The 25,736-nt window shown below is 42.4% G+C and overlaps 1 protein-coding gene across 3 annotated transcripts; it reads right to left on the bottom strand.

Moving 5' to 3' along the window:
• Positions 1-146: 146 nt before the first annotated feature.
• ADGRE1 (adhesion G protein-coupled receptor E1) lies at positions 147-24,337 on the bottom strand. 3 transcript variants are annotated; one of them, XM_031028706.2, is made up of 15 exons: positions 24,112-24,337; positions 23,889-24,026; positions 22,649-22,737; positions 21,145-21,228; positions 17,342-17,519; positions 15,896-16,015; positions 14,563-14,768; positions 13,930-14,100; positions 12,238-12,432; positions 10,705-10,940; positions 7,760-7,826; positions 5,599-5,690; positions 2,441-2,609; positions 2,231-2,335; positions 147-516 (listed from the first exon to the last, which is right to left on the bottom strand). In XM_031028706.2, the coding sequence occupies exons 1-15, from the start codon at positions 24,320-24,322 to the stop codon at positions 511-513; spliced, it is 2,067 nt and encodes a 688-aa protein (XP_030884566.2). In that variant the 5' UTR covers positions 24,323-24,337; the 3' UTR covers positions 147-510. The 3 variants fall into 3 exon arrangements, with proteins under 3 accessions (XP_030884566.2, XP_081664742.1, XP_081664788.1); XM_081808616.1 differs by lacking the exon at positions 12,238-12,432; XM_081808662.1 differs by lacking the exons at positions 22,649-22,737; positions 23,889-24,026; positions 24,112-24,337 and adding an exon at positions 21,664-22,585 and having other exon boundaries at positions 21,145-21,628.
• Positions 24,338-25,736: the final 1,399 nt, after the last annotated feature.

Below are 25,736 nucleotides of genomic sequence, written 5' to 3'. Positions count from 1 at the left end.
CCAGCACTCCTACTCACCAACATAACTGTTTTAAGTGTTTGTGCAAAAGTAGCCTATAGGTCTGTGGGTTTTATTCATCACCTGGGGTCACCATTACTGTTTTACTGACCATTTCTTTAAAAGCAGGAGGAGGCTTTGTCAAAGGGTAAGTCAGTCAGTCATATGACAAATCATTTATTAAGGGCTGCTCTGTGTCACGCGCAGGATAGTGCTGGAGAGGAACGCTTGCTGCCGTGCACCAATGAACTTAGGAGAAACCAAAATGGTAGCCAGGTAACCTTGTTCATGCTGGGATCTATTACTTCCACAAAAGTCTAGAAACTCAAAGAGCAGAACACGGAAGATGAACTTATCATCTTGAACAGAAATTCTTGTTTTCCAGAGAGTTCTGGGGCTAGCAGGATCCTGCACCTGTGCATCAAGCTGTGAAGAGATTTCAGAGTAGGCTCCTGCAGGTACCTGCTTTCCTCAAATGTTGCTTCATAGTATATTTGAAAGTAAGAAAGAGCTTTAACTCTGTGAGAGAGAAATCAGAATTAGAATCAGCAGGATTAGTACAAATGTGATTCTAGGGGTCTTATGAATACAGAGAGAGAAATATGGTAACAAACACCAGAAGGATAAACATTAAAATGTTAACAGTGACGGTCTCTAGTGTGGCAGGCACTAATGGCAAACTTGAAAGCTGTTCTCAACCTCTTCACCACTGATAGCTTCCACTCTAGAAGCAAAGAAGCCAAATACTTGTTTTGTCAAATTCTTTTGTAACTATGTGTCATCATGTGATACAGTTCTGACCAACTAAGTGAAAGGGAAATCCACTGAGGGATTTCTGGGAAAGCTTTTGTTTCCTGTGAAAGGGAGAAAGTGTTTGCCACTCCTGTCCCATCCCTCTTCTTGCCTTCAACATGGTCATGATGTCTGGAGCTATGGCAGCCATCTTGCAACCATGAAAATTGTTTGATGAAGGGAAAAGTAGGGAAAACCTAGATCCTTTACAACATCCCTGAGCAACAGAACCAATACCAGCAACACCTAACTCTGAGCTTTTATTCTTGCAAAAAAAAAAAAAAGAAAAGAATAATTTCCTGTTTAATTAAGCCACTGAATCTTAGTTATTTGTGTTTGGAATATTCTAATAGGGGATGGAAGAGCAATTGTGTAGAGAAAGTTTTACAACTCTGTAAATTTTACTCTTTAATTTTTATTTATTTATTTATTTATTTATTTATTTATTTATTTATTTAAATATGATGAGCACTAGGTGTTATATTCAACTAATGAATCATTGAATATTATATCAAAAACTAGTGATGTACTATAACTTGGTTAACTGAATTTAAATACAACTGTAAATTTTAAATAGCGATGATAGCAATGCAAAATTACGCGGAAAAATCAGTTTTGCCTCCATTTGCACATTCATGTCTCTGAATGTCTCTGAAATTATGTATGTGTAGTATAATTCATATAATTCATATGTTAATATGTATTTTAATTCATTTTAAATACATAATATGAAATTTTATGTATTAGGTATAATTATATAATAATTATATAATATATAACTTTATAATTATATGTATAATTATATATGTTATATATAATTATATATTTTGTTGATAATTTTATAAAATTTTAATTTTAAAAAATAATTTTATAAAATTATCAACAAGGGAACCTAGCAGATGTTATAACTGGCTCAGAAAAGAATGCAAAGTACAGACATATGTATGTATTACATAATACATATATAATATATACTATATATAATTTATACAAAATATATAAGACATTACATAATTTGTATATAATGTATACAATATATGAGATATATATGATACATGTTACATAATACAGTATATTTATGTTACATAATATATATGTCTGTTCTGTACATTCTCTCTTGAGCCAGTTTAATATCCACCTCACTCCCTCACTGATTAATGAGTAGAATAAAATCCTTAATGTATGCTCATATTATATCTGTATGAGTCATGATTTTATTTTGTTTAGTTCACACAGCTACTAAGGGGCTAAGCTGGGATTTAAGACCACGAAGCCTGGCTCCTGAACCCCAACTCTTGAACACCGCACTTTATCAAATGTGCTAATATACATAGACACACTTAGCTCACAGTAGATACTCGGTGCACAGTGGCATCTGGTGTTGCTAAGAAGCAGTGGTTCCATTTGAACAGAAGAAACCACATAAAACACAGTCTCTTACCGTTTTATAAGTGGAGGGGACAGAGGACAGTAACATCCCTGAAGTCTGGGACTCGGAACTGGGTTTGATCTTCCTGGTAATCCATCCCCTGTATTCTTCCCGTACCTGGAGGAAGAGACACATCACAAGAGGATGAATTATTCCTAGATGTGGGCCGACACAGGCATGTTCCCTGGAAGGATGGGGCCGGAAAGGGCAACTGCTATGTACCTGGCGGTTGAGCAGACAGTGAATGACGAAGATGAAGGCCCCCTGCAGGCTGTTGATGATAGTGAACAGGTAGGCCATGATATTAGCCATGGGTCCAATCTGGAAAATGCCCAACACCCAGGAGCACCCCAAGATGAAGAGCTGGGCAAAGGCCTTGAATGTCAGTAACCTAGGGGAGAAGATTTGGAGAGAGTAAAATTCTGGGCAGTGGCTGTTGTCCTCATGGACTGTGCTCCCACCACTCACCTGCCACCTTGGTGGGAATAAATGTGCAGTGGAGTCTCCAAGCCCCGAGGCAGGGACATCGAGTCCTGTTGGCATTTAAAAGGCAGTTGGCCTACAGATAACATGGCACAAGGATGTGTGGACACATATATTTAATGTAATAGTGTTGATAGTGATGAAAATGCTCGAAGGACCTACAGGTCAAGAACCGGGGACACATGGGGCGCCTGGGTGGCTCAGATGGTTAAGTGTCTGCCTTCGGCTCAGGTCATGATCCCAGGGTCCTGGGATCGAGTCCCACATCGGGCTCCTGACTCAGCAGGGAGTCTGCTTCTTCCTCTCCCTCTGCCTCTCCCACTGCTCATGCTCTCTCTCTCTCTGTATCTCTGTGTCTCAAATGAATAAATAAAATCTTTAAAAAAAATAAATTAAAAAAAAAAGAACTGGGGACACATTAAATGAATGGTGATGTCATAGTATGAAATATAAGGACACTTTTTTTAATTGAATAAAAACTCACATAATATAAAACTCACCATTTTAACCATTTAAAGTGTGCAATTCAGTGGCATTTGGCACATTCACGATGCTGTACAAACATCATCACCAGCCAGTTCTAAGACATTTTTATCACCCAAAAAGAAACCCCACACCTATTAAGCATTCATTCCCTATCCCCCCTCCAACTAAAACAACCCAGGGTCCATCTATTGATGAACAGATAAACAAAATATGGTCCATTCATACCCTGGATTATTATTTAGCCATAAGAAGGAATAAAGCACTGACATCTGCTACAACGTGGATGAACCCTGAAGACATTATGTCAGTGAGAGATGCCAGTCGCAGAAGGATACACAGTATATGTTTCAATTCATAGGAAATGTCCAGAATAGGCAAATCTATAGAGACTAAAAGCTGAGCCAATTCATAGACTGAATGGAACTCCAAAGTGGAGATAAATGTGAAAAACTGATTTTCAGTGCTCTTGCTTTCACAAGAAAAATAAAATAAATAAAAGCAAATAATAAAACCATTTTTAAAAGATTTTATTTTTAAGTAATCTCTATACTCAACATGGGGCTCGAATTCACAACCCTGAGATCAAGAGTTGCATGCTTCACCGACTGAGCCAGTCAGGTGTCCCATAAAACCATTTTTTAAAATGAGATGAGAGAGACCATATACTATAGGGGGTGAGGGTACAGGCTCTGGGTACCTGTGGAAACTGTGCCTCAGTTTCCTCAAATTGATATACGGACAATAATACAATTCCTATAGGGTGATATTACTTGTTCTACAGATTAAATGAGATAACAAAACTCTAAGGATGCTTACAACAGTGTCTAGCACAAAAACATTTTTGTTAGTTGTTTTTAGCCATAAGTATTGATATGAAATCAGCTACATATTATGTGGAAAAAAACCAAAGTTCAGAATATGTATAGTATCCTATCATGTATGTAATAGAAGGTTGATGTGTAGGTATAGAATATTCTGGAAGGAAGCTCAATTCAAGTGATAATTGTTGCTTAAGGTGGGAGAGATCTGGGGACCTGGGAGTCAGGGAAGAGAGAAGGAATTACTTTCCATGTGTTCCCTTTTTCACTGCTTAATTTTTCTTACCATTGCATGTATTAACTTTGTTTTACACTTTTTGCATCAACTTCTTAAAAATAATTTTTAGAAAAAATTGTTTAAGATGGAAGAGGGATTGGATACTGACAGGAAAACAAGTAAAGGACATCATAAGGTTCCTGACAATAAAACCTAGACAATGTCTGACTTTGGTAGGTTCTTAAGATGAAGATTAGTTGAGGGGTGCTTGAGTGGCTCAATCAGTTAAGTGGCTGCTTTTGGCTCAGGTTATGATCTCAGGGTGCTGAGATCAAGCCTCTGTCTCTCATCAGGCTCCCTGCTCAGCAGGGAGTCTGCTTCTTCCTCTCCCTTTGCCCCTCCCCCCCACTTGTGCTTTCTCTCTCAAATAAATAAATAAAATCTTTTTTAAAAAAGAGTAGTTGAGTGATGAAGTTAAGAAACACAAATGGCCTATAAAAGTATGAGAATGTCCCACATCTGTAAGATAAAATAATATATACAAAACTAAAATAATAAGATAGTATCTTTCACCTATTAAATCATCAAAATGACACAAAAATGATAAATCCCAGTGTCAGCAAAGCTGTAGGTAAACAAGCACTCTTGCAAATGGAAACAAATTTTCTGGAAAATAATTTTCAATATATACTAAAAGTGGGACAATCCAACCTGCCATTGACTCGGGCAGTTTCATGCCTACTGTTATGATTCAATAACCACCGATGTGGAAAAAGATCTATCTACAAGGGTATTCAAGACTGCATTGCTTATAATAGCTCTCCCCACCCCAAGAAATCAGAAACAACTTGAATGTCCACGAGTAAGGCATGATTTAAGTAAGTTGTGCTGCATTCTTACACTGAAATGTTTTATAAAAAAAGAAGATATTGTTAAAGAATGTCTAGTTAAATTGAAAAATATTCATGACATTATTAAGAGGAAAATGGTTATAAAAATAAAGTAGATGGCATGAGTCTGTTTTTGTAAATACGCACATATTATTATGCACAGTAGATGAGTTAGAAAATGTATTAATAGTTTCGATATAGGAAACACTCTCCCTGGTAACTGTGTTACTGCTTCATAAGCCAAATAAAGTGGGCAATGTTAATATCCCCAGTATACAGATGAGGAAACAGTTTCAGAGAGGTTATGTAACTTGCTTATGGTCACACAGCTTATAAGTGACAGACCTGGCATTTGAGACCCCAGATCTAGACACTGTGCTGTTCTGTCCTGGGCACAGGACCAGGCATACAAAAGGTACTCAGTGAATGTTTGTGGGAAGAATTAAGGAGACTTGAAAAGAAGAGAAAAGGAAGGAGGGTCCACACCTGGTGTCTTTGAGCGTTGAGACTTCAGCATTGACGCTGGAAAGCTTCTGCCTCAGGACACACAACGTCCAAGTCAGGAGGATGGAATTGATCTACAAAGTCAAGCAGAAAAGACTGAGAGATTGGATATACAAATGGACAATGGCCAGACCCCCTGTAAAAACCCATAGTCTGCAGTAACCACTCCAGGAAGCAGTCAACCCTAAACAACCACCTCTTGATTGGTAACTGACAGTTTCCCTAATTTCTGCCCTCACTTCCAACTTAGGACCAAAGGGAAAAAGCCAATATGCTCTCCTAAGCATTCACATAGGATACCCTGCTTTGAGTTAGCTTGCCTCTAGGGTACTGATGCCTACAGCCTCTGATCGGGGCACACCTGAAGCCTTCCCTTTTTTACCCCTTTTTTATCCTACTCCTCTGCCTGCTTTTGAGTCTCTGCAAAGTGCAAGTGATGGTGACTGACTCCCTTACTATAGCAATAAATATGCTTTGCTGGTTCTCATCTGGGTGATTACCACTTATTTTCACTGGATGCATGTGGAAAGTTAGAATTAAGATTGGTGCCCTGTTTGGGTTGAATTGTTGAAGACCTAACCCCCAGGACCTAGGAATGTGATCTTATTTGGAGTTAGGGTCTTTACCAGAGGTGATCAAATTAAAACGAGGTCATAGGTTGGGCCCTAATCCCACATGACCTTATAAAACAGGGAAATTTGGACACAGAGACAGTCATGCACAGAGAGAAGCCAAACATCTACAAGCCAAGAAACTCCTGAGGTTACCAGTCTTCTTGGATAGAAAACTGGAATGGATCATTCCCTTGAGCCTTCAGAGGGGACCTGGCCCTACTGACCCCTCGATTTTATACTTCTAGCCTCCAGAGCTGTGAGACAATAAAATTCTGTTGTTCTAAGCCACCCTGTTTGTGATACTTTGTTTGGCAGCCCTAGGAAACTAATACATGCCCCCCTCCCAAATCTTACAGAAGTCAGAGCAAAACCCCTCTGGAGGAATACATTCTCAAGAATTCCCAAGATTTAAATCAATCAGATAGGAGCTCACAATTAACAGTTACAAGTGACACAAGGAAAAAAGCCACCATGAGTGACAGTCAAAAGAAACATCATCTTGCAGGACTGTTGGATCTGGGTTGGAGGTAAGGAGGCAAGAAGATGGTTCCCAAACCCCCACGTTCCCAGAGAGTAGAACAGTGGGTGCTGGGGCTGGGGGAGGATGTTACTCCAAGATCACAAAGTTTCAGTTACACAAGGTGAATAATTTCTAGAGATCTCACGTACAGCGTGGTGACTATAGTTAACAATACTGTATTGTATAATTGAAATTTGCTAAAAAGGGTAGATCTTAAGTGATCTCACCACGAAAAAAAAAAAAGGAAAAGGAAAGAAAGAAAAACAGTAACTATGTGAGGTTATGGATATGTTCATTGGGTTGATTGTGGTGACTATTTCATGACGTATACATAAGTCAAAACATCAAGTTGTACACCTTAAATATATACATTTTTTATTTGTCAGTTATACCCCAATAAAGCTAAAAACAAAACCAAAAACAACTCTAGGCTTCCCTCTGCTTCCATCCCACTGTTTTCTTCTTCTCCCTGACCACTAAATACTCTTAATTTCTTTCTCCCTTTTTTTTCCCATTCAATGGCTATCGTAATAGACCCATTCCTACTGAAACATAAAAGACAGATAAGACTGTGGTCCCTTCCAGAGGATTTGCATGTTGGCAGAGAAAAAAAAAAAAATCACAAGTCAAAGAAATTACGCTCTAACTTGGAAATCTCAAGAACCAGGGATCAGGGGCGCCTGGGTGGCTCAGTCGTTAGGAGTCTGCTTTCCGCTCAGGTCATGGTCCCAGGGTCCTGAGATCGAGCCCCACATCGGGCTCCCCACTCAGCAGGAAGCCTGCTTCTCCCTCTCCCACTCCCCCTGCTTGTGTTCCCTCTCTCGCAGTGTCTCTCTGTCAAATAAATAAATAAAATAAAATAAAATAAAAAAAAGAACCAGGGATCAGAAAGCAGAATGTTTGAGAGGAATAAGTGATCTTGGCTTGCGCAACTTCCACTGGTACTTCCTGATCCCCGGGGTCTCCTTGTTCCTGCTCCAGGACACACTGTGCCAAGCAATTTGCTTACCATGATGATGGCGCAGACTGGCCCCAGGAAACTCCAGATGAACCCTGTCTCTGTATTCAGCCAGCAGCTATGGAGAGAAATAGGAGTCAGAGCTTGTCTCAGTCTTAACCCTACAGTTACTCATGCTCCAAAAAATGCACTAGTGGAGGAGAGTATAGGGAGCTGACCCTGAGATGAAAATTCTCATGATGGGGCAGGTTACAGCTCAGTTTTCTCTGGGCCACAGCAAGTCTTCTTTCAGACCTTCCTCCTGGGTAAATGTTCCTGAAGCATTCACTTGATACCCTGCATAGAGCTCATCCTCAATTCATAATCTTTGTAACCCCTTCCTCTCTATTCAGACCTCTTCACTGGCATACCTGCTCCTTCAAATCTCAGCTCAAATGTTACCTTCTCTGAAAAGCCATTTCTGACCACCCCTACCCCTAGTCCATCTCTAGCAGAGCTTGTTGCTTTTCTTTTTTATAGCATCTATTGGTATCATAAATTATGGTGGTGTTTGTTTCCTTGCAAACTGTCCTTCACTCCCTACAAGAATATGAGCTATATGAGAATTTAGACCTTGAACTTTTGTTCATCTCTGAATACCCAGCACTCAGTGCAAAGTCTGGCATGGATGAGGCATTCCATAATTATTTCTTAAAAGAAATGAAGGGAGGGAGGGAGGGAGGGAAGAATGGAGGGAGAGAAGGAAGAGAGAATTCATTGCCTCTTTCCATCATGTCTCTACGAATTTGTTGTTTTCACCATCTGACAACCATTCCACCACGTTCAGTAACAGCACCCCAATATTCCTTTAGCAAAAGTGTGCCTCCCCCCACAAGAGAAGGAAAATAATCAAGTTTGGCTAACCAGGCATTCTCTCCCCGGAACAGGAGTCTCCAAGTAGTAGTAATGAAAAGATGTAAAATGCACAGAAGATGCTGTCCCTGTTCTTTCAGGAACAACCACTTCAGTAAAAACTGGCCAATTCCCTTATCAGCTTCTGCATCTCTGGCTGGAGGCATCAGACTGAAAGCTCTGAGGATTAGTTCACCAGGAGCAGCCCTCAACCAAAGGCTGCTGGGAGGGAGATGGTAGACAAATATGCCCCCTTGGGTGGGATATCAGAGGTACATGCCCTACACAGTTTCCCAGAGGTACCCACTGGGATGGAGCCTGTTACCTGCAGCCATACCTGCACACCTGCACCCCATATTCGCTCCTTCTCTTCCCCACGCCTAGTGCTTCTTCCGAAGGTCATCTCAAATCCTTGTCATACTATTCCTCTCTTCCAAACTTTCTGTGGTTCTCACCACCTGGAAGGTACTCTCTAAATTCCATGGCCCTCCCCCAGTTTCCCCTTCTTTCAGCCCAATCCATCTGTTCTCCAAACAGACCTTTAGCCCTCCTTTGGGAAGGTATTGCCCTCACCTATGTTGCCACCCCCTTTTCTATTTGCCTATGTACATTTCAGTAGAGCTTTCAAGACTCATTCAAATTCTGCCTCCTCCAGGAAGCCTTCCATGAACTTTCCCACTCCCATATGCTATCATCCTTCTCTGGTCTTTGTCAGTGCTTATATTACCCACACCAACATTGGACACTTCATCATGGTGACCTTGCATTGTCACCACCATCTCCTGACAAGACAGATCTGAATTCAGTTTGGACACTTCCTAGCTACGTGGCCCAGGACAAGTTCTGCAACTGTGCTGAGCCTCAGTTTCCTCTGAAGCTACCATTCATTAAGCGGTTACTTTATGTACCATCATGTGCAGCAGCACAGGTTGTACACTGCACATATCCAGGGGACACTGTACACAATGGAGACTCTTAGTCCTTGCACAGAGGATTTCTGTTGAGAAGTACTAGAGATAATACATGTTTGTAAAGCTCGCAGGATTTAGGTTTGATGAGTGCTCACTTCCTACAGATTCCTTTCCCTCACCTAGTATCTCATGACCTCACCTGAAACACAAACCATCAGTAGTAGGCAGGGAGGAAACCTGGATATTTAGTTCCCTAACCACAGCTCAGCAGTGCCTATGACACAGGGTGATGAACACAGGCCCTGGGATTGGAAAGACCCAGATTCATGTCCTCACACAGCCCCTTTCTCACTGTAATGGCAAGAAAGCCTGGCTTTCCTCATCTGTAAATTAGAACAGCACCACTATCACAAGGATCATAGAATTACATGACATGATGCAGTGAGTTACAGTCTCTGCCCTAGCCACATACTGCTTATCCTGTCATTTACCTGATTTTCAAAGTTGACTCACTTTTTTTTACTTATACAATGGAATCATGTCTATGATACCACGAGTTTGGTTGATATGCTGGCAATTTTTTCCTAATGTCCTATAAGATAAATACAAAAATATTTTTAAATTATTCTCACCAACACACTACCCAAAATCCTCTCACACGAACCATGTGATAAACAAAACCTGCTTTAAAACAGATAGTGGTGATGATGATGATGATGGCACGTATAATGCTTTACTCTGTGCCAGAGACTGTTCTAAATGTTTTGCAGATAATAACTCCTTTAACCCTCACAACACTATGATGTAGGCATTGCTGTCAGCCCCTATTGTATGGATGAGGAAATGGAAGCATAAGTAACTTGCCCAAGGTAGCACAGCTAGAAGGTGGTAGAGCAAGGATTCAAACCCAAGCAGGCTGGCTCCAGAATCCATGATTTTAAAATTTACAACCAAGTCCATTGTTTACACCACCACCATTCATTTATACCGTAGTGGAAATAGTGGCTCCTGGATTTGTGCAGTGCACATCCTGTGCTACTGTACATGGCAGCCCTGAGACCGACAAAACATAAAGAGCTCAATAAATGGTAGACACAATTACTGCTACTGTTATTGCTCTTCTTGTTGTTCATGTAAATATCATCATAAACCCTGGCAGCAGGCTCTTCAGGGAGAGAGAAGGGTATCACTTACCGATTATGCATCCCATAACCTTGTGGCTGCACACTGGCAGAGACAGCCACCACCAGCACTGGGAGCCCGTAGCCAAAGGCACAGAGGTACCATATCTTGATGTTGTGAGAGCTGAAGTAATTCACCACTTTCAGGTTCCTGACCATAAGGAAGAGCATCACAGCCTCTACCAGCATCCAGAAGAAGCAGGCGAGAAAAAGGTAGTGCAGGAAGCCTGCAATGATGGCGCAGCCCAACTGGAGAGGAGAAACATGCACACTCAGGATCCTCCTATCCCCCACCCCAACCCAAGAAGCAGGTTCAGACAACAGTGGGGGTAACTTTGATTTGGAGTTCCTCAACCACAGCCCATTCATTCATTCCACAAACCTTTATAGAGATATTTTTCCCTGCAGGTTGCTATCATCCCTTTGGTAGGGGGACCCATTGTCCTGGTTTGCCTGGGACTGGTTTTTCCTAGGACATGTGACTTTCAGTGTTAAAACTGTGAGAGTTTTGAAAAGAATGGATAGTTGATCACCCTACCTCAGAGGATGTTTGAAGATATTGAGTGTGGGGGTCATCAAACTGTAGTCATTGGGCTGGCTTTCTGTTTTGTAAATAATGTTTCATTGGCACATGGCCACATCCATTTCTATATTTTCTATGGCTGTTTTCATGCTAAAACAGCAAAGTTGAGTGTTTGTGACAGAGCCCTAGGATCTGCAAAGCCAAAAATATTTATATCTGCCTCTTTACAGAAAAAGTTTGCTCACTCCCGGTCAAATGGTGGGAGTGACATGTGCTACCAGCACTGAGTTCTGGAAAGCTAAACATTCCACAGTGGTGGCGGGGGGGGGGGGGGTTGTTCTGCACAAAGAATGATCACCCCAGACAAAATGTCACTAGTGCTCCTAGTGGAAAAATCCTGGGAGCCTACTATGTTTCTGGTATAGTTATGGGGGTAAATTGGCCAAAGTTCTTGCTCTCATGGGGCTCATCATCTAGTGTGGGGGGGCAGATACACAACAAGTAGAACAACAAATAATCAATATGGTTTCAAATAAATGCTGGGAAAGAAAGCAACAAAGACTGATAAGGAATAGAGTTTCACAGCTGTAACATTATTGACATTTGTAACACTATTGCCAGATTATTTTCTGTCACTGGATCTGTCCTGTGTATTGTACAGTGTTTGGCAGCGTCCTTAGTCTCCACCAGATGCCAGCAGCACCCCCACCAATACTGTCTCTAGATATCACCGAGTGTCCTCTAGGCAGCAGAATCCTCCAAAATAAGAACCAATGGTTTAAACAGTAATCGGAGGGACTACCACAATATATAACACGATCAGGGAAATGATTTTAAGCTGAGACCTACCACAAGAAGGAGTCAACCAGGTGAAGTACTGGGAACAAGTATTATCAAAAGAGGGCATAGCACGTGCAAAGGCCCTGAGGTGGGAACTAGCACAGACGTTGTTGGGTAGGATGAGCAGGGGCAGATGTGGAGATGGTGGGGCTGAGTAAGGACACAGTCTAAGGGATGTGAGACCTGGTTGTCAGTCTTGTCTACACCGATGATGAAGAGAGTCTTGGCCAAGAAGAGGCAGATGCAGAGGTGCAGGTGGAGGTATGTGTTTTGGTTGCGAATGGCACGACACAGCAGGAAGGTGGCGATGGCCAAGATGAGACACATCAGGGAGATGATCATGCCCACATGGCTAATGATGTACAGGGAGAACTCCATCTGTCAGGAAGGAGATACACCACTCAGAGAGGGACTGACATCCCTCCAGGCAGAAAAAAGAATTATCCAGACTCCTGACTGGGGCAGAAAGGACTCAGAGACCTTTTCTCCCTTTGACACTCAGAGTGAACTAGATATTGTCCAGCATCATCCTTTGGAATCCATCAGCACCCATTCCCACTCCTGTTCTGTGCCCCACTTCATGTTGTACTAGAGCAGGATGTCTATAAACTACATTTCCCAGAATCTCCTGGGGCTAGAGTCCTGGATGTCATTTAAGTTCTCCAATGAGATGTAAGCACAGAAGTTTTCGAAGGCAGAATGGAGGCAGATACCGGTTTTCTTCCTGCAGACAGGAGCAAGCTATGGCTGGGCTCCACATTCCAGCTGTCCCTTCTTTGATTGCATGGATGTGGGGTGATCTGACAGCAGCAATTTCTGACCTCTGGATTACAGCTGCAGAGGGGTGATCTCGAAACCAAACCCCAAGTGGCAGCCCCTGACTTCAACTCCTCCATCCCTTCCCATGATTTTGTGAGCATCCCATTCCCTGCTTGAAATATCTAGAGTGATTACCATTTCCTGCCCTGAACCAGGACTGTTACACAGGCGTTCAGAGATGCCCCAACTTCTGGGAGTGGAAATGGCAAGCCGAGTCCTTCCCTTATTCACAATTATTTTTATTCACAATTAATTTTAAATTTTTGAGTTCCTTCTGTGTATTGAAGATGTGACAAGGTACCATCTCACGAGCTACTCCCTATGATTTTATGATGTGGTGGCTAAGAGGATGGACTAGAGATCTGCCAGTTCCTATTGTATAAGCTTGGGCAAGACACTTAACTGCTCTGAGCCTCTGTTTCCTCATCTGTTAAAAGAGGATCCTAACAGTAACTACCCTGTATGGTTGTTGCAGGAGGATTCAATGAAAATACTTAAAGTGCTCACAACTGTGCAGGAAACATACATGCTCTGTACATCTTTACCCACTCACCAAGGCTCACTTCACATCCATCCCCTCCCTGATTGATTCCTAGCTCTCACCAACACACTTCTGAATTCCCATAGCACAACTTCTTGCACCATGTACATGGTTTTGTGGACAGAGTCCTTTGGAGCTAGATTGTCCTGGGTTTGAGTCTCATCTCGAGTTTCCTAAGTAGGTGGGCTACGGAGCCTCAGCCCCCATCCTGTAAAAGGGCCTGAAAACACATAACTTAAAATAAAGGGTCCAACACAGTAGGTGCTCTGTAAATGGGATCTGTGATTATAATTGTCCCAGCATCTGCTTAGGGTCACTTCTCATTTTATACGTGAATGTCATGGCTTCCCAGCCAGACCCTGAATTCTCCAAGGGCAGAGGTATCGCACACCCCATCTGTCCCCGCCCCAACTCCCTCCCACAATACCCAAGGCCATGAGAGACACACAATGGATGTTTACTCAATATTTTCCCCTTGGATTTGGGGAGCCAGAACACAGAGAATCAGTACTGACCGTGAGCTCCCCAGAAGCCATGATGATGGCCAGGTTCACCATTTGATTACAGCTGCAGACAGTATGCGTCTCAGAAGCTTCAAGGACCACACAGCCAGAGGGCGTCCACCTACCACCCTCCACATCGGTGTCCCAGGAAACGCAGATAGGCCTCTCAAATTCCTGCTTTGGCTGAAAATGGAAAGGCTCTTGTCACCTGAGACTCTCCTTCAAATGGATTCAGTACGACCAACTTCAAGAGTCATTTGGGGCAGGAAGATGCAGGTATGTTTGGGAGGGAAATGTGGTATTTCAGTGTGCAAGGATGGAGAGAAAGATCTCAGATACCAGATCTGCCTCTAACACTGAATTGGTCATAGCCAATGTAGATAATGTCCCTGTAAATGTTCCTGCATCAACATCACTTAATCTGAGCCCAATCTTGCCCAATGATGGATGGAAGAATACACATTCTTTAGAGAGGAGGAGAGCCCTCCTCTCTAAAGGTGGATTTTGAGGATCAGCTTGAGTTGCAAGAAACTGTGAGAGCTTGCTGCCTTCGTGGGTCCCTATCAAAAATGAAAGTCAAGCCCACTGGGGGATAGGGCATTCTCAGTAGGTAGATGGGGGCTCAGCAGGGACCTCTTCACAAACCTCAATGTGCTCCAGCATGTAAATGATTGGGTCAGAGAAGCCATCTTTCTTCTCTCCAGTCATGGTGCCCTGTACCACGCGAGAATTCATCTTCACCTTCAACTTCCTCTGGGAGTTGGCCAAAGGGGTCTCAGGGTCTTGGAAGAAGCTCTCATCTAAAAGAGACTCCATCCCCGAAAAGGAGACAAAAGCCACCCCAGTGGTCCCTGTGATTTCCCCCATAGGCAAAAAAAAAAAAAAGAAGGAATCATTTGCTCAGTAGTGATTACAGATGACCCAACATGTACACACACATACACACTTTAATATCCCATGCATCTCTGTACCTCCACTGGCCCACTCTGAGGATTGCAACACTAGTGCAACCAGTGGACTTCTAGATTGGTGACCCTCACTAGAACCATTAAAAAAAAACCCTGAGTTGCTTCCACCTGGAGAGATGTTGGCTATATTTAAAAAATAAATTTTAATTTGTATTTGTAAGAGACAATCAAACTGAGCAGTGGGAAATAAGTTTGCCTCCCACATTTATGGTTATTCTTGCTCCATCTCCTTGGTAGGCTTCCCCTTTCAACGTTGGTGGTCTTCAGGGATGTCCCAGGCCTGCTCCCTGAGCCCTCCAGACCGAAGATAGATTGAGGAGGGGCCAAACAATGGCCCACAGGCCAATCTGGTCATTGCCCCTTTTGTATAAGTAAAAGTGTTACTGCAACACAGCCACACACATTCATGTATGAACACCTTTGCATCGTTAGGGACTGTATTGCCCTCAATGCCTAAAACATTTACAAACCCGCCCTCTACAAGACAAGTTTGTCAATCCCCGATACAGACCAGCACTGTCCACTTAACAACATGAACCACCTAGGTAATTTTAAATTTTCTAGTAGCCACATTTTTAGAAAAGTCAAAAGCAGGTAAAAATTAATTTTAATGATATATTAACTCAATACATGCAAAATATTACCATTTCAACATATAATCAATATAAAAATATGAATGAGATTTTCCATCCTTCTTTTTTTTATACTAAGCCTTTGGTATCCAGTGTATATTTTTACACTCACCACCTGGCCACATTTCAAGTGCTCAATAACAAAAGGTTATTGAGTGGCTACTTTACCGGACACTAAAGGTCTTGATGCTCCATTATTGTGAGAGTATTTATTTATTTAATATCTGACTTCCCCAGTGGATGGAAAACTCCCTGAGGGCATGGTCCTCACTTCACTGATCCCCTCACAAGTCTTGGCACCTATGAGTTGACTGATAAATGTGTGCTGATTGAATACACCATAACCACCCTCCTTGATTCTCAGGAGCAAGTCTGTACCTGTGGATTCAGATTCTTTGATGGTGGAGCACCCAATCTCCATCTTGTCCCCTTTGGCTCTCAGGTGAAAGGTCACATTCTCTTCAGTGCATTCTTCCTTGATAATTTTGCTTTCAATTTCTAAAAGGAGACAGGGGGATGCCTGGGTGGCTCAGTCGGCAAAGTGTCTGCCTTCAGCTCAGGTCATGATCCCAGGGTCTTGGGATCCAGTCCCACATGGGGCTCCTTGAACAGCGGGGAGCCTGCTTCTCCCTCTGCCTGCCGCTCTCCCTGCTTGTGCTCTCTCTCTGACAAAGAAATAAATAAAAATCTTTAAAAGGAGATAGGGAGACTTTGCCTGAGGTCACTCAGAAAGTGAGTCCTGAATTCGGTTTCTGTCCAAAAAGTTATACACACCTAGTTGCAAGCAAAGAATAAAAAGGCCAGTTCATCATGGGGAAGATCTTGAGCCCCTGATGAGTGACAGGAGGATGATAGCACCAGACAACTAAGAAACCCAGCCGGAGCTGTTGGAGTGAGCTCTCGCCCCAGAGGGGGTGCATCAGGGAAAGATGGGGTTGAAGCCAACAGTGGTGGAAAGCAACAGTCATGACCCCCTGGCTTCTCTACATTTACACAAGTTTCCTAAAGCCAAAGGAAATAGGAAGGGGCTGGGGCGAACCCAGCAGAGTGGACCAGGGCTCAGGTGTTGCAGTCAGCTCTGCCACTCACCAGCTGTGCCAACTTGAACAGACTTAAACCCTCTGAGCCGCAAGTCCCTCACCTGTGGCATGGCAGTAATTACAGGGGTCTTCATGAAAACAAAATAGGTAATGGAACCAGAGGTATCCTTTTAAAATATAAGCCAGATAATGTCACGCCTGTTCTCAAACTCTCCAATTCCGTACCCCACCCCCAGTCTTACTTCAGATAAAATCCTGAGTCCCTACATTTGTCTACAAAATCTACCTCTCCCCTCCTTTTCTGACTCCTTCTCCTGCAAGCTCTATGATTCTCTACTCCACTTTGGCCATGCTGGCCTTTTCGTTGTTCCTTGAACTCACCAAGTATTCCTGTGCCTGCACTTTCTCCACATAGGTACACGGCTCCCTTCCCAGGTAAGCTAGCAATGCTCCCCCCCAAGCCTGACCCTCTCTAGCCGACTTAGCCCTGCTGTATTTTTCTCAATAGCACTATCCATGTCTGGTATACCAGATGTTTGTTCATTGTGGAACTCAGATAGTTGTTGAACAGATAACACACTCCAAACCCTACCTGGCAACACTCATAACTCAATGTCAGCCACTCAGTAAATGGGAGATGTTGTTCATATCCTTGGACTGGCTCTTCTGTGAGTCCAGAGATTTGAAACACTTGGGAAAATGGGATATGGGAAAGGCACGGAGAATCGCATCGCTCAAGGCCCCCCCTCAAAGTCAGCGCCCGGGTGTAACCTTGCCATGTTACCTAAATGTTCAGTCTGGACAGTCTGACTGACATTTGCTGACGGTTTCAGGAAGGCTGCCAGGGTGGTGCTTTTCACACTCTCCAGGACCACAGTGGCCAGTGCGGAGGTCTCTTCTTTGGTGAAGTTGGAGGATGTGGATGTTTGTTCAAGCACAGAGGCAAAGCTCTCAACTGCACTCTGCAAGGAAAGGTGTTTGCACGCTGTGCGCTCTCTTTCTCTCTCTCTCCCCCTCCTTCTCTCTCTCCCTCCTTCTGCCTCTCCCCCTCCCTCCTCTCTCTCCCTCCCTCTCTCTCTTTCCCTCCCTCTCTCCCCGCTCTCTCTTTCTCTCCTCAAGAGACTGGGTTGACAGTCTAAGCCAATGAAGAATTAAAAGGGCATCTACTCAGCTTCCTTTTCCTGATCCCAAAGGCCCCCTTGGGATGCAAAATGGTGTAGCCTTTAAATCAGCACCTGGAATAACATTGCTTGCACACAGCTCCAAACCAGCGATTTCCCCTCCTGGAATTAATCCTTCCAGAAATGCTTAAAAAGTGTGCAAGGATCTTGTCCAGTGATGTTTATTTCAGTATGGCTTTTGATAGCAAGAAGTCAGAAAGTCTAAATGTCCAACAGATTGGCTAAATAAATGATGGAATCAAATCATGCGATAGTATGCAGCTGTTAATAAAAGAATGGTGTAATATATATATATATATATATATAGACATATTAACAAGCAAAAAGGTCCATGAGCTATTAAGTAAAGAAAGTTACAGGGTAACATGTATATAGTATCTCATTTCACTTAAAAAAACAAGTACTTTCATTAAAATGTTTATACTTATAACATTAATATTTCTGGCACATAGACATAAAAATAATCAATACTTACTATGAGCCAGGTATTAAGTGTCTTACATATGTTAATTTTAGGATGATATCTGTGAAGTAAAGACTATTGTGTCCATTTTTGGATGGGGAAACAGGATACACATCTAGGAGGTAGCAGAACCAAGATTTGAACCTTGGCAGGCTGGTATCAGAGGCTGAATCCTTCTAGTAGGTGTTCAATAAATGGCTTCAGTGTGTGTGTGTGTCTGTCTGTGCATGAGCATGGGATTCACAAAGTGAAAGGGTATGGAAAGATATATATCCAAATGTTAACATTGATTATATCTGAGGAATAGAGTTAAGGAAAGAATAGCAATAATAATATTAATGTTGATACGATTCCCTTTATTGATCATCAATAGACTTCTTCAATGTGACTCTGACCCCAACCAAAAAAATATATATATATGAGAAGGATTCACAACCTAATAAATACAAGGAAGAAATTAATTGACTCCAGTCAGATGAGGAAGGAAATTAACTGAAATCCTAGTAGGAATACCAATTTCTATCTATCCAAACTGCACAGTAAAAACATGAAAAGAGGGGCATCTGGGTGGCTCAGTCAGTTAAGGATCCAGCTCTTGGTTTTGGCTCAGATCATGATCTCAGGGTCGTGAAATCGAGCCCTGCGTTGGGCTCCACACTCAGTGGAGAGTCTGCTTGAGATTCTCTCTGTCCTTCTCCTTCTGACCCTCCCCCTGTGCTCGCTCTCTCTCTCTCTCTCCCTGAAATAAAGAAATAAATCTCTTAAAAACATGAAAAGAATTTCAGTAAAAACTGGATGAGGGTACAACTTGAGAGATGTTCGTTCTGGAGAAACAGGACACACAGAGTTCTGTAACCATATCCCAAATGCAAGGCATGGGTGTGGGGTCCCTGCCCACCAACACACAGAAAAATCTCAGGTAGAATCATCCTGCAAAAACGTCCTCAATTCCATGGCTGAGGAAACCTCATTAAAACTCCCTTTGAAATGTGAAATCTATTCTTAGCTGGGAATGCTATTTTATTTCCTTGGGGAGGTTAAACATCGGTAGGCAAACTAAGACACCATTGAACACACTTCTTGTTCAATTTAGAAAGTTTTGTGATCTTTGGCATAATCTGGAAAGTGGTTGTTGAAAGGGTTTGGAACAATTCAACACGTTAGAGAAGTTAACTGAGTAACCACGTGATTTCACTGCCAAAAGCAATTGGATGTGTGATAAATGTGTATTCAGTATGAACACTGTAAGAGAACACAGCTGTTGATAAATGGTTTTGAATATTTAAAAAAATCTGAATTATTACATTTACACATTTGATTGATTGGATTTACGAATCCCTTGAATGCATAATGACTTTGCCTTTTAGATTGTAAATCTTCCTCATTAGGTATTTGAAATTTGGAGGGAAATAAGAATATTCGTAAACATAGTATAAAATAAGGGAATCTAACTAAATTTGTAAAATCGGTTCATTTATGGAAATTTAATCTGAAAACCCTATGAGTGAATGTACACTTAATGAATAAATATGTTTTACCAATAAATTAATTTTAAATCAAATTACAAATGAAAGCATTATTCTTATTTTGGTACAAAACCAACCAAATTTATTAATAAACTAACAACAACTGTAAGTTCAACTTAAAGTCTTAAGAAAAACTAGGTTTTAAAATCTACCATTGTAATGACCGAGTAATCCTATCTCTAGGTATTTACCCCGGAGAAATGAAAAATCAGGGACACACACACACACCCAGACAGACACACAGACATACAAACTGTATGCGAATGTTTACAGCAGCTCTACTGATTAATGCCCAAAGCTGAGGTGGGGGTCAGGGGAAGAGGGAGATGTTGGTTACGTGGAAGCAACTCAGATGTCCTTCCCAGATGAATGGATAAACCATGGTACATCCATAAAGTGGGGTACTACTCAGCCATAAAAAGGGATGAAGCACCCACCTGTGCTTTAATGTGCATGAACCTTAAAAATATTACACTCCGAGTAAGAAGCCAGACACAAAAATATTACACTCCGAGTAAAAAGCCAGACACCACATTTTGTAGGACTCCTTTTTCATAACATACCCAGAACAGGTACGTCTAAAAAGACAGAAAACAGATTAGTGGTTGCCAGGGGCTTGCAGAGGGAGGGATGAGGAACAGCTGCTTCATGGGTCCAAGTTTCCTTTTGGGGGGATGGTGGTGGTGGTGATGGTGTTTACACAATGTTGTGAATGTAGACAATGTCACTAACAGTTATAAAAAAAAATAAGAATTGGGACTATTGATCACAACCTTGATGAATCTCAAAGGCATTATGCTGAGTGAAAGAAGCCACATCCTGGGGGCACCTGGGTGGCTCAGTCGGTTAAGCGTCTGCCTTCAGCTCAGGTCATGACCCGGGGTCCTTGGATTGAGCCCCACCCGGGGCTCCCTGATCAGCTGGGAGCCTGCTTCTCCCTCTCCCTCTCCCCCCACCCCCACTCATGCTCTCTCTCTCTCTCTCCACCCCCCAATAAATAAATAAAAATCTTTAGAAAGAAAGAAAGAAAGAAAGAAAGGACAGAAGCCACATCCTGTGTGATTCCATTTATATAATATTCTTGAAAAGACAAGACTCTAATGACAGAGATTTACTGGGGCTGGTGGTGGAGGGAGCATCTGACAATAAAGGGGAAGCCCAAGGGAGAGTTTGGGAAGGAAAAGGAACGGCTCTATATTCTGATTGTGGTGGTGGTTACACAAATCTACTTAGGTAATAAAACTCATAAAACTGGACAGAGAAGGGCAATTTTACTGTATGTTAAATTTTAAAAACTTGCAGCTGAAATAAATTAAATGCTAACTCAACCATTAATAATAAGAGGACTTTCTGTACCCAAAGTGTCCCCCCAAGATGTTCAAAGCTTGAAACCCGGTTACAAAGACTTTGCTGTTACCTTCAGAGAAACCACGGCAGTTCTGTTTCCACAGGCATTGTCCAGAACACTTAAGGTGGCGTTCATTAGTGTGCAGAAGGAACCCTGTGCCCCAGAGAAAGAGCATGAGTGAACCACTGATTGATCGATCCCCCAGCATGTGAAGTACACATTGGCCATCCAGTCTACCACAAGAGTGGTCCTAAACAGCTAAGGAGTCAGGAGGCTCTAGAATTCTCAGGAAAATGGAAACTCACCATTTGAGCAGACTTGGAATCACAACACCTTTCTCTTCAATGAATAAAAGAAGCAAATACAAAGAAACAGCAAAACTACTTAGTGGGGTCAAAGATGGGGGAATGTGTGAAAAAAACATCAATTGGTCCAAATCGAGTATTATTCAGCCACCAAAAGGAGTAAAGCATTGGCACAATGTGGATGTTGTGAACGTGGACAATGTCACAGTGTGGATGAACCTTGAAGACATCATGCTGGGTGGATGAACCTTGAAAACATCATGCTGGGTGAGAGAAACCACACACACACACACACACACACACACACACACACAAAAACCACATACTGTATGATTACACTTATATGAAATATGCAGAATAGACTAACTGATGGACACAGGGAGCAGATCAGTGTTTACCAAGGGCCAGAGGCAGGAGGAACTGGAGGGCAATGTTGTTAGGGATACAGTTTCTTTTGAGGGGATGAAAATGTTTGAGGGCTAGAAGTGATGGTTGCACACCATGGTGAGTATACTAAATACCACAGCAACAAAAACTTATGATGTACTATATGCTGGCTAACTGAACATAAAAAAATTTTTTTTAAATAAAAAATAAATAAGTTGTTAGAATGGTGAAGTTTTAGGTGTATCTCACCACAATTTTTATTTTTTAATTTAATTTAATTTTATGAAGTTATGTTAGTCACCATACAATACATCATTAGTTTTGATGTAGTGATCCATGATTCATTGTTTTCGTAAATCACCACAATTAAAAAAAAAAACATCTTTTCTTCCATTAGTGAAAGAATTCCCAAGTTTTAGATAGACAAATGTCCTCCCTTCTCAGCTTTCCTTGAAGCCAGATATAAACAGAAGTGATACTGGGTTAAACTCTTAAAGAGAAGAACTATGCCATTCACTTCCCCCTCCCCCCTGCCCACCAGCTGAAACGCAGACGTGATGGCAGGGGCTGGAGCAGCCATCTTGGACCACAAAGTGGGACGCTTGTGTTGATGCTGGCAGAAGATTTACAGAGCCATCATATCAACTCTCCACAGCAGACACTCAGATTGTTTACAAGGAGAGAAATAAACTGTTATACAATTTAGGTCACCATTATTTTGGCCTTTGTTAAAGCTGCAAAACAACCTCCTACCTGAGTGGTTTCTAGGAACCTTCTAGAAACTTCTAGAAGTTCTTCTAGGAACTTCTAGAAGGTCTTCTAGGAACTTCTAGAAGGTCTTCTAGGAAACTCAAGAGCTAGGAACCTTAAAAATACTTAACATGTTCAGGCTCCACTGCTCCTCCCACTTTGCAGAGCTGGACCTGCTCATTGTTGGGTATCACATCTTCTTTACACTTGAAGGGAGTCTCTAGGAAGAAAACAAAAGCAACCAAATTAAAGCTCAACCACAGCAAACTATGATTGAAAGACAAATCTGATTTCATTATCCCCTGCTTCAAATCCATCCATTACCAGATTATATGACAGCTACACACTGAAACATCAGGGACTTTGAGAAGCAGGAGACTGAGTGAAAAGATCCGGTCAGAAAAGACTATCCAGAGCATGATGCCATTTTTATAATGCTCCAAAGCAAGCAAAACTTAGTGAAGTATTGTTTAGGGATACATACATGGGGGGCATTTTTTTAAGTAGGGGAATTATAAACATAAAGTTCCCAGTAGTCCCCTCTGAGGAGGACTAAGGGAGATCTAATGGGGAACGAACATGCAGGAAACACAAGGGCATTGATGATATTCTAGTTCTCATGTTGGTGAGGGGCCTCAGGCATACTCATTTTATTATTATACTTCATTGTCTCCATATAAGCTACCTCTATTTTTAATGTATCAGGTATCCACAATTTAAAAAAATTTAAACCTTTCACAGTTCCCTATTGTTTTCAGGGGAAAATAAAAAAAACATCTTCAAAATTCCTCACATGGCTCACCAGTTCCTGCAGGATCTGACCTCTGCCCATGTCCTAAGGTGTACCTAATGCCATTTCCCCTCGTCCTCACTCTATGTTAGCCTCAGAGCCTTTGCACATGCCACAACCTGGCACACTGAGATCTCCACTCTTCATCTGGATAATTCCTACTCTTCCTTCAAGCTTCAGCTTAAATGTCACTTGCCCAGAGTATATTAAATATCTCATTACTCACTCTGAAGCACATTATGATTTTTCAGGAGTCACACTCATTGTGCTTATTAAATAATTATGTGTGTGCTCTCTACTTCCTTCCCTAGACTATGAACTACATGAAGGCGAATATCATGTCCATCCATCCAGGACTGAATCATCAGTGCCTAGTACAGGGGCCTATTTGACTAATAGATGTTCCAAGAGTAATTTATTGAATGACTGAATTAATCTATGAGTGAATGAATACATTAGAAAAGAGAGAATTGTAGATGAGGTAAAAGTAAGAGGAAGATCCTGAGTTTGAGTAGATTGAGGATTTCACAACCAAACCAAGACACAGATTCCATTGCCAAGAGACACAAAGAAATGATTACTTTTGCAGCTGAAGTTCAAGGAGCCTTCTGGATTGGGTTGAAAGCCCCCAGTGCAGCTACAGCTGTAGGAGCCCAGGGCATTGGTGCAGACAGAATTGGGGCCACATGGTGATGGATCTTGGGAACACTCGTCAATATCTGCAAAGAACTTGAGAATATCAACCAACCCAGAAGAATCAGGAGATACTTCTTTCTAGGGATGTTCAGCAAACTCTCTTCTCACCTCTACATTCGACTTCTTGGTCTGTGAAGCTCGGCTGTCCATTGCTTGGTACAAAGCCAGGAGAGCAGGTGCAAAAGTAGCTCCCAGGAGTGTTGGTGCATGTTGCATTGGAAGGGCACATGTGAAGGCACTCATCAATATCTATAGGGTAGAGAATGGGCCTGAGGCAGAGTTGGCTAGCAATCCTCCAAAATTCATGCTTCCAATGCATAGAGTTATCCCTAAAAAATGGTAGCCCAAGCAGGGACAACATTTCCCAGAACCCTCTGCATGTAGGTGGGGCCATGTGACTAATTTTCACTTATAGAATGTAAGCAGGTACGACATTTGTCTCTTCTGGGCCAAGGTGGTTGCAAAGTGGGTATGCCTTCTCTCTCTTTCCCCACCACTGGCTGAACCAGGGATTCCAAAGCCATAAGGCATATGAGAACCAACAGATACAAGGAAATGGATCCCTATATCACCATGTGGAGAAAAGCTGCCCACTGGCCAGGTATGTCTATATTGGATGGTAATGAGAGCAAGAAATTTCTATTAGTGTTAAGCTAGTGATTCTCAACTGAGGGCAGTGTGCTCCCTCTACCCCCTGCCAGGGGACATTGGGCAACGTCTAGAGACATCTTTGGTTGTCGTGACTGGGCTGGGGGTAGGGGGTGATCTAGTGGGTAGAAGCCACAGATACTGCCAAATATCCTACAGTCCCCAGGGCAGCCCACCACCACAAAGAACTACCTAGCCCAAAATGTCAATAGCACCAGAGTCGAGGAACCCTGGCCTACTAATACAGGGGGATGCCAGGTCTCCGTGGCACTATGGAGTTACCTCTCCATCTGGAGGTTTCTGAGCCATAGGGGATATATGGAATAGAATGTCCTAGGAAAAAAATAATCAGGAGGGAGGTAAGGGCAAAAGTTTTCATATTCCTCTGTCAATTCACAAAACAGGAGGAATAAACAGGCAACATCCATTAGAGGCCTGTGCAAGTATACAATGTGTTGCACTGGGCATTGCCATGGAGCATTAGGAGAAGTCCTTGGGATATGAATGTAGACTAATTTGGAGATCTCAAAGGACAGGAGAATGACCCACAGTTGGAAGGTACAGGGAAGTGGTTTTCCTCTCGGTATCACAGAAAACATCTCTAAACAAAGGGTGCCCTTCTTTTAACAGTGAGCTCCCCACTTACAGACACATTTAAGCATCCACTAGGTGAACACTCGTCAGAAATAGCAGAGATGGGACCTAAGCAAGATGGCGGAGGAGTAGGAGACCTAAATTTCATCTGGTCCCAGGAATTCAGCTGGATAGGGATCAAACCATTCTGAACACCTACAAACTCAACAGGAGATTGAAGAAAAGAATAGCAACAAATCTCTGAACAGAAAAGCGACCACTTTCTGGAAGGTAGGATGTGTGGAGAAGTGAATCCGAGACAATATTCGGGAGGATAGATGGCGGGGGAGGGGGGGTCCCTCGGCCAGCTACCAGCAAGTGATAGAGCAGTGGAGCACAAAATCGGAACTTTTAGAAGTCAGCCCTGCTGAGGGACGTCACTCCAGTGGCTAAGCGGTGGGGTGGAACCCTCGTGGGGACAGTGTGGTCTCAGGACCCTCGGTGTCACAGAA

This window comes from Leptonychotes weddellii, chromosome 1, assembly GCF_054177405.1.
Source record: "Leptonychotes weddellii isolate Sample4059 chromosome 1, ASM5417740v2, whole genome shotgun sequence".
Taxonomy (NCBI): Eukaryota; Metazoa; Chordata; class Mammalia; order Carnivora; family Phocidae; genus Leptonychotes; species Leptonychotes weddellii.
The sequence above is the reverse complement of the archived record's forward strand: the minus strand, read 5'-3'. Positions and strand labels throughout refer to the sequence as shown.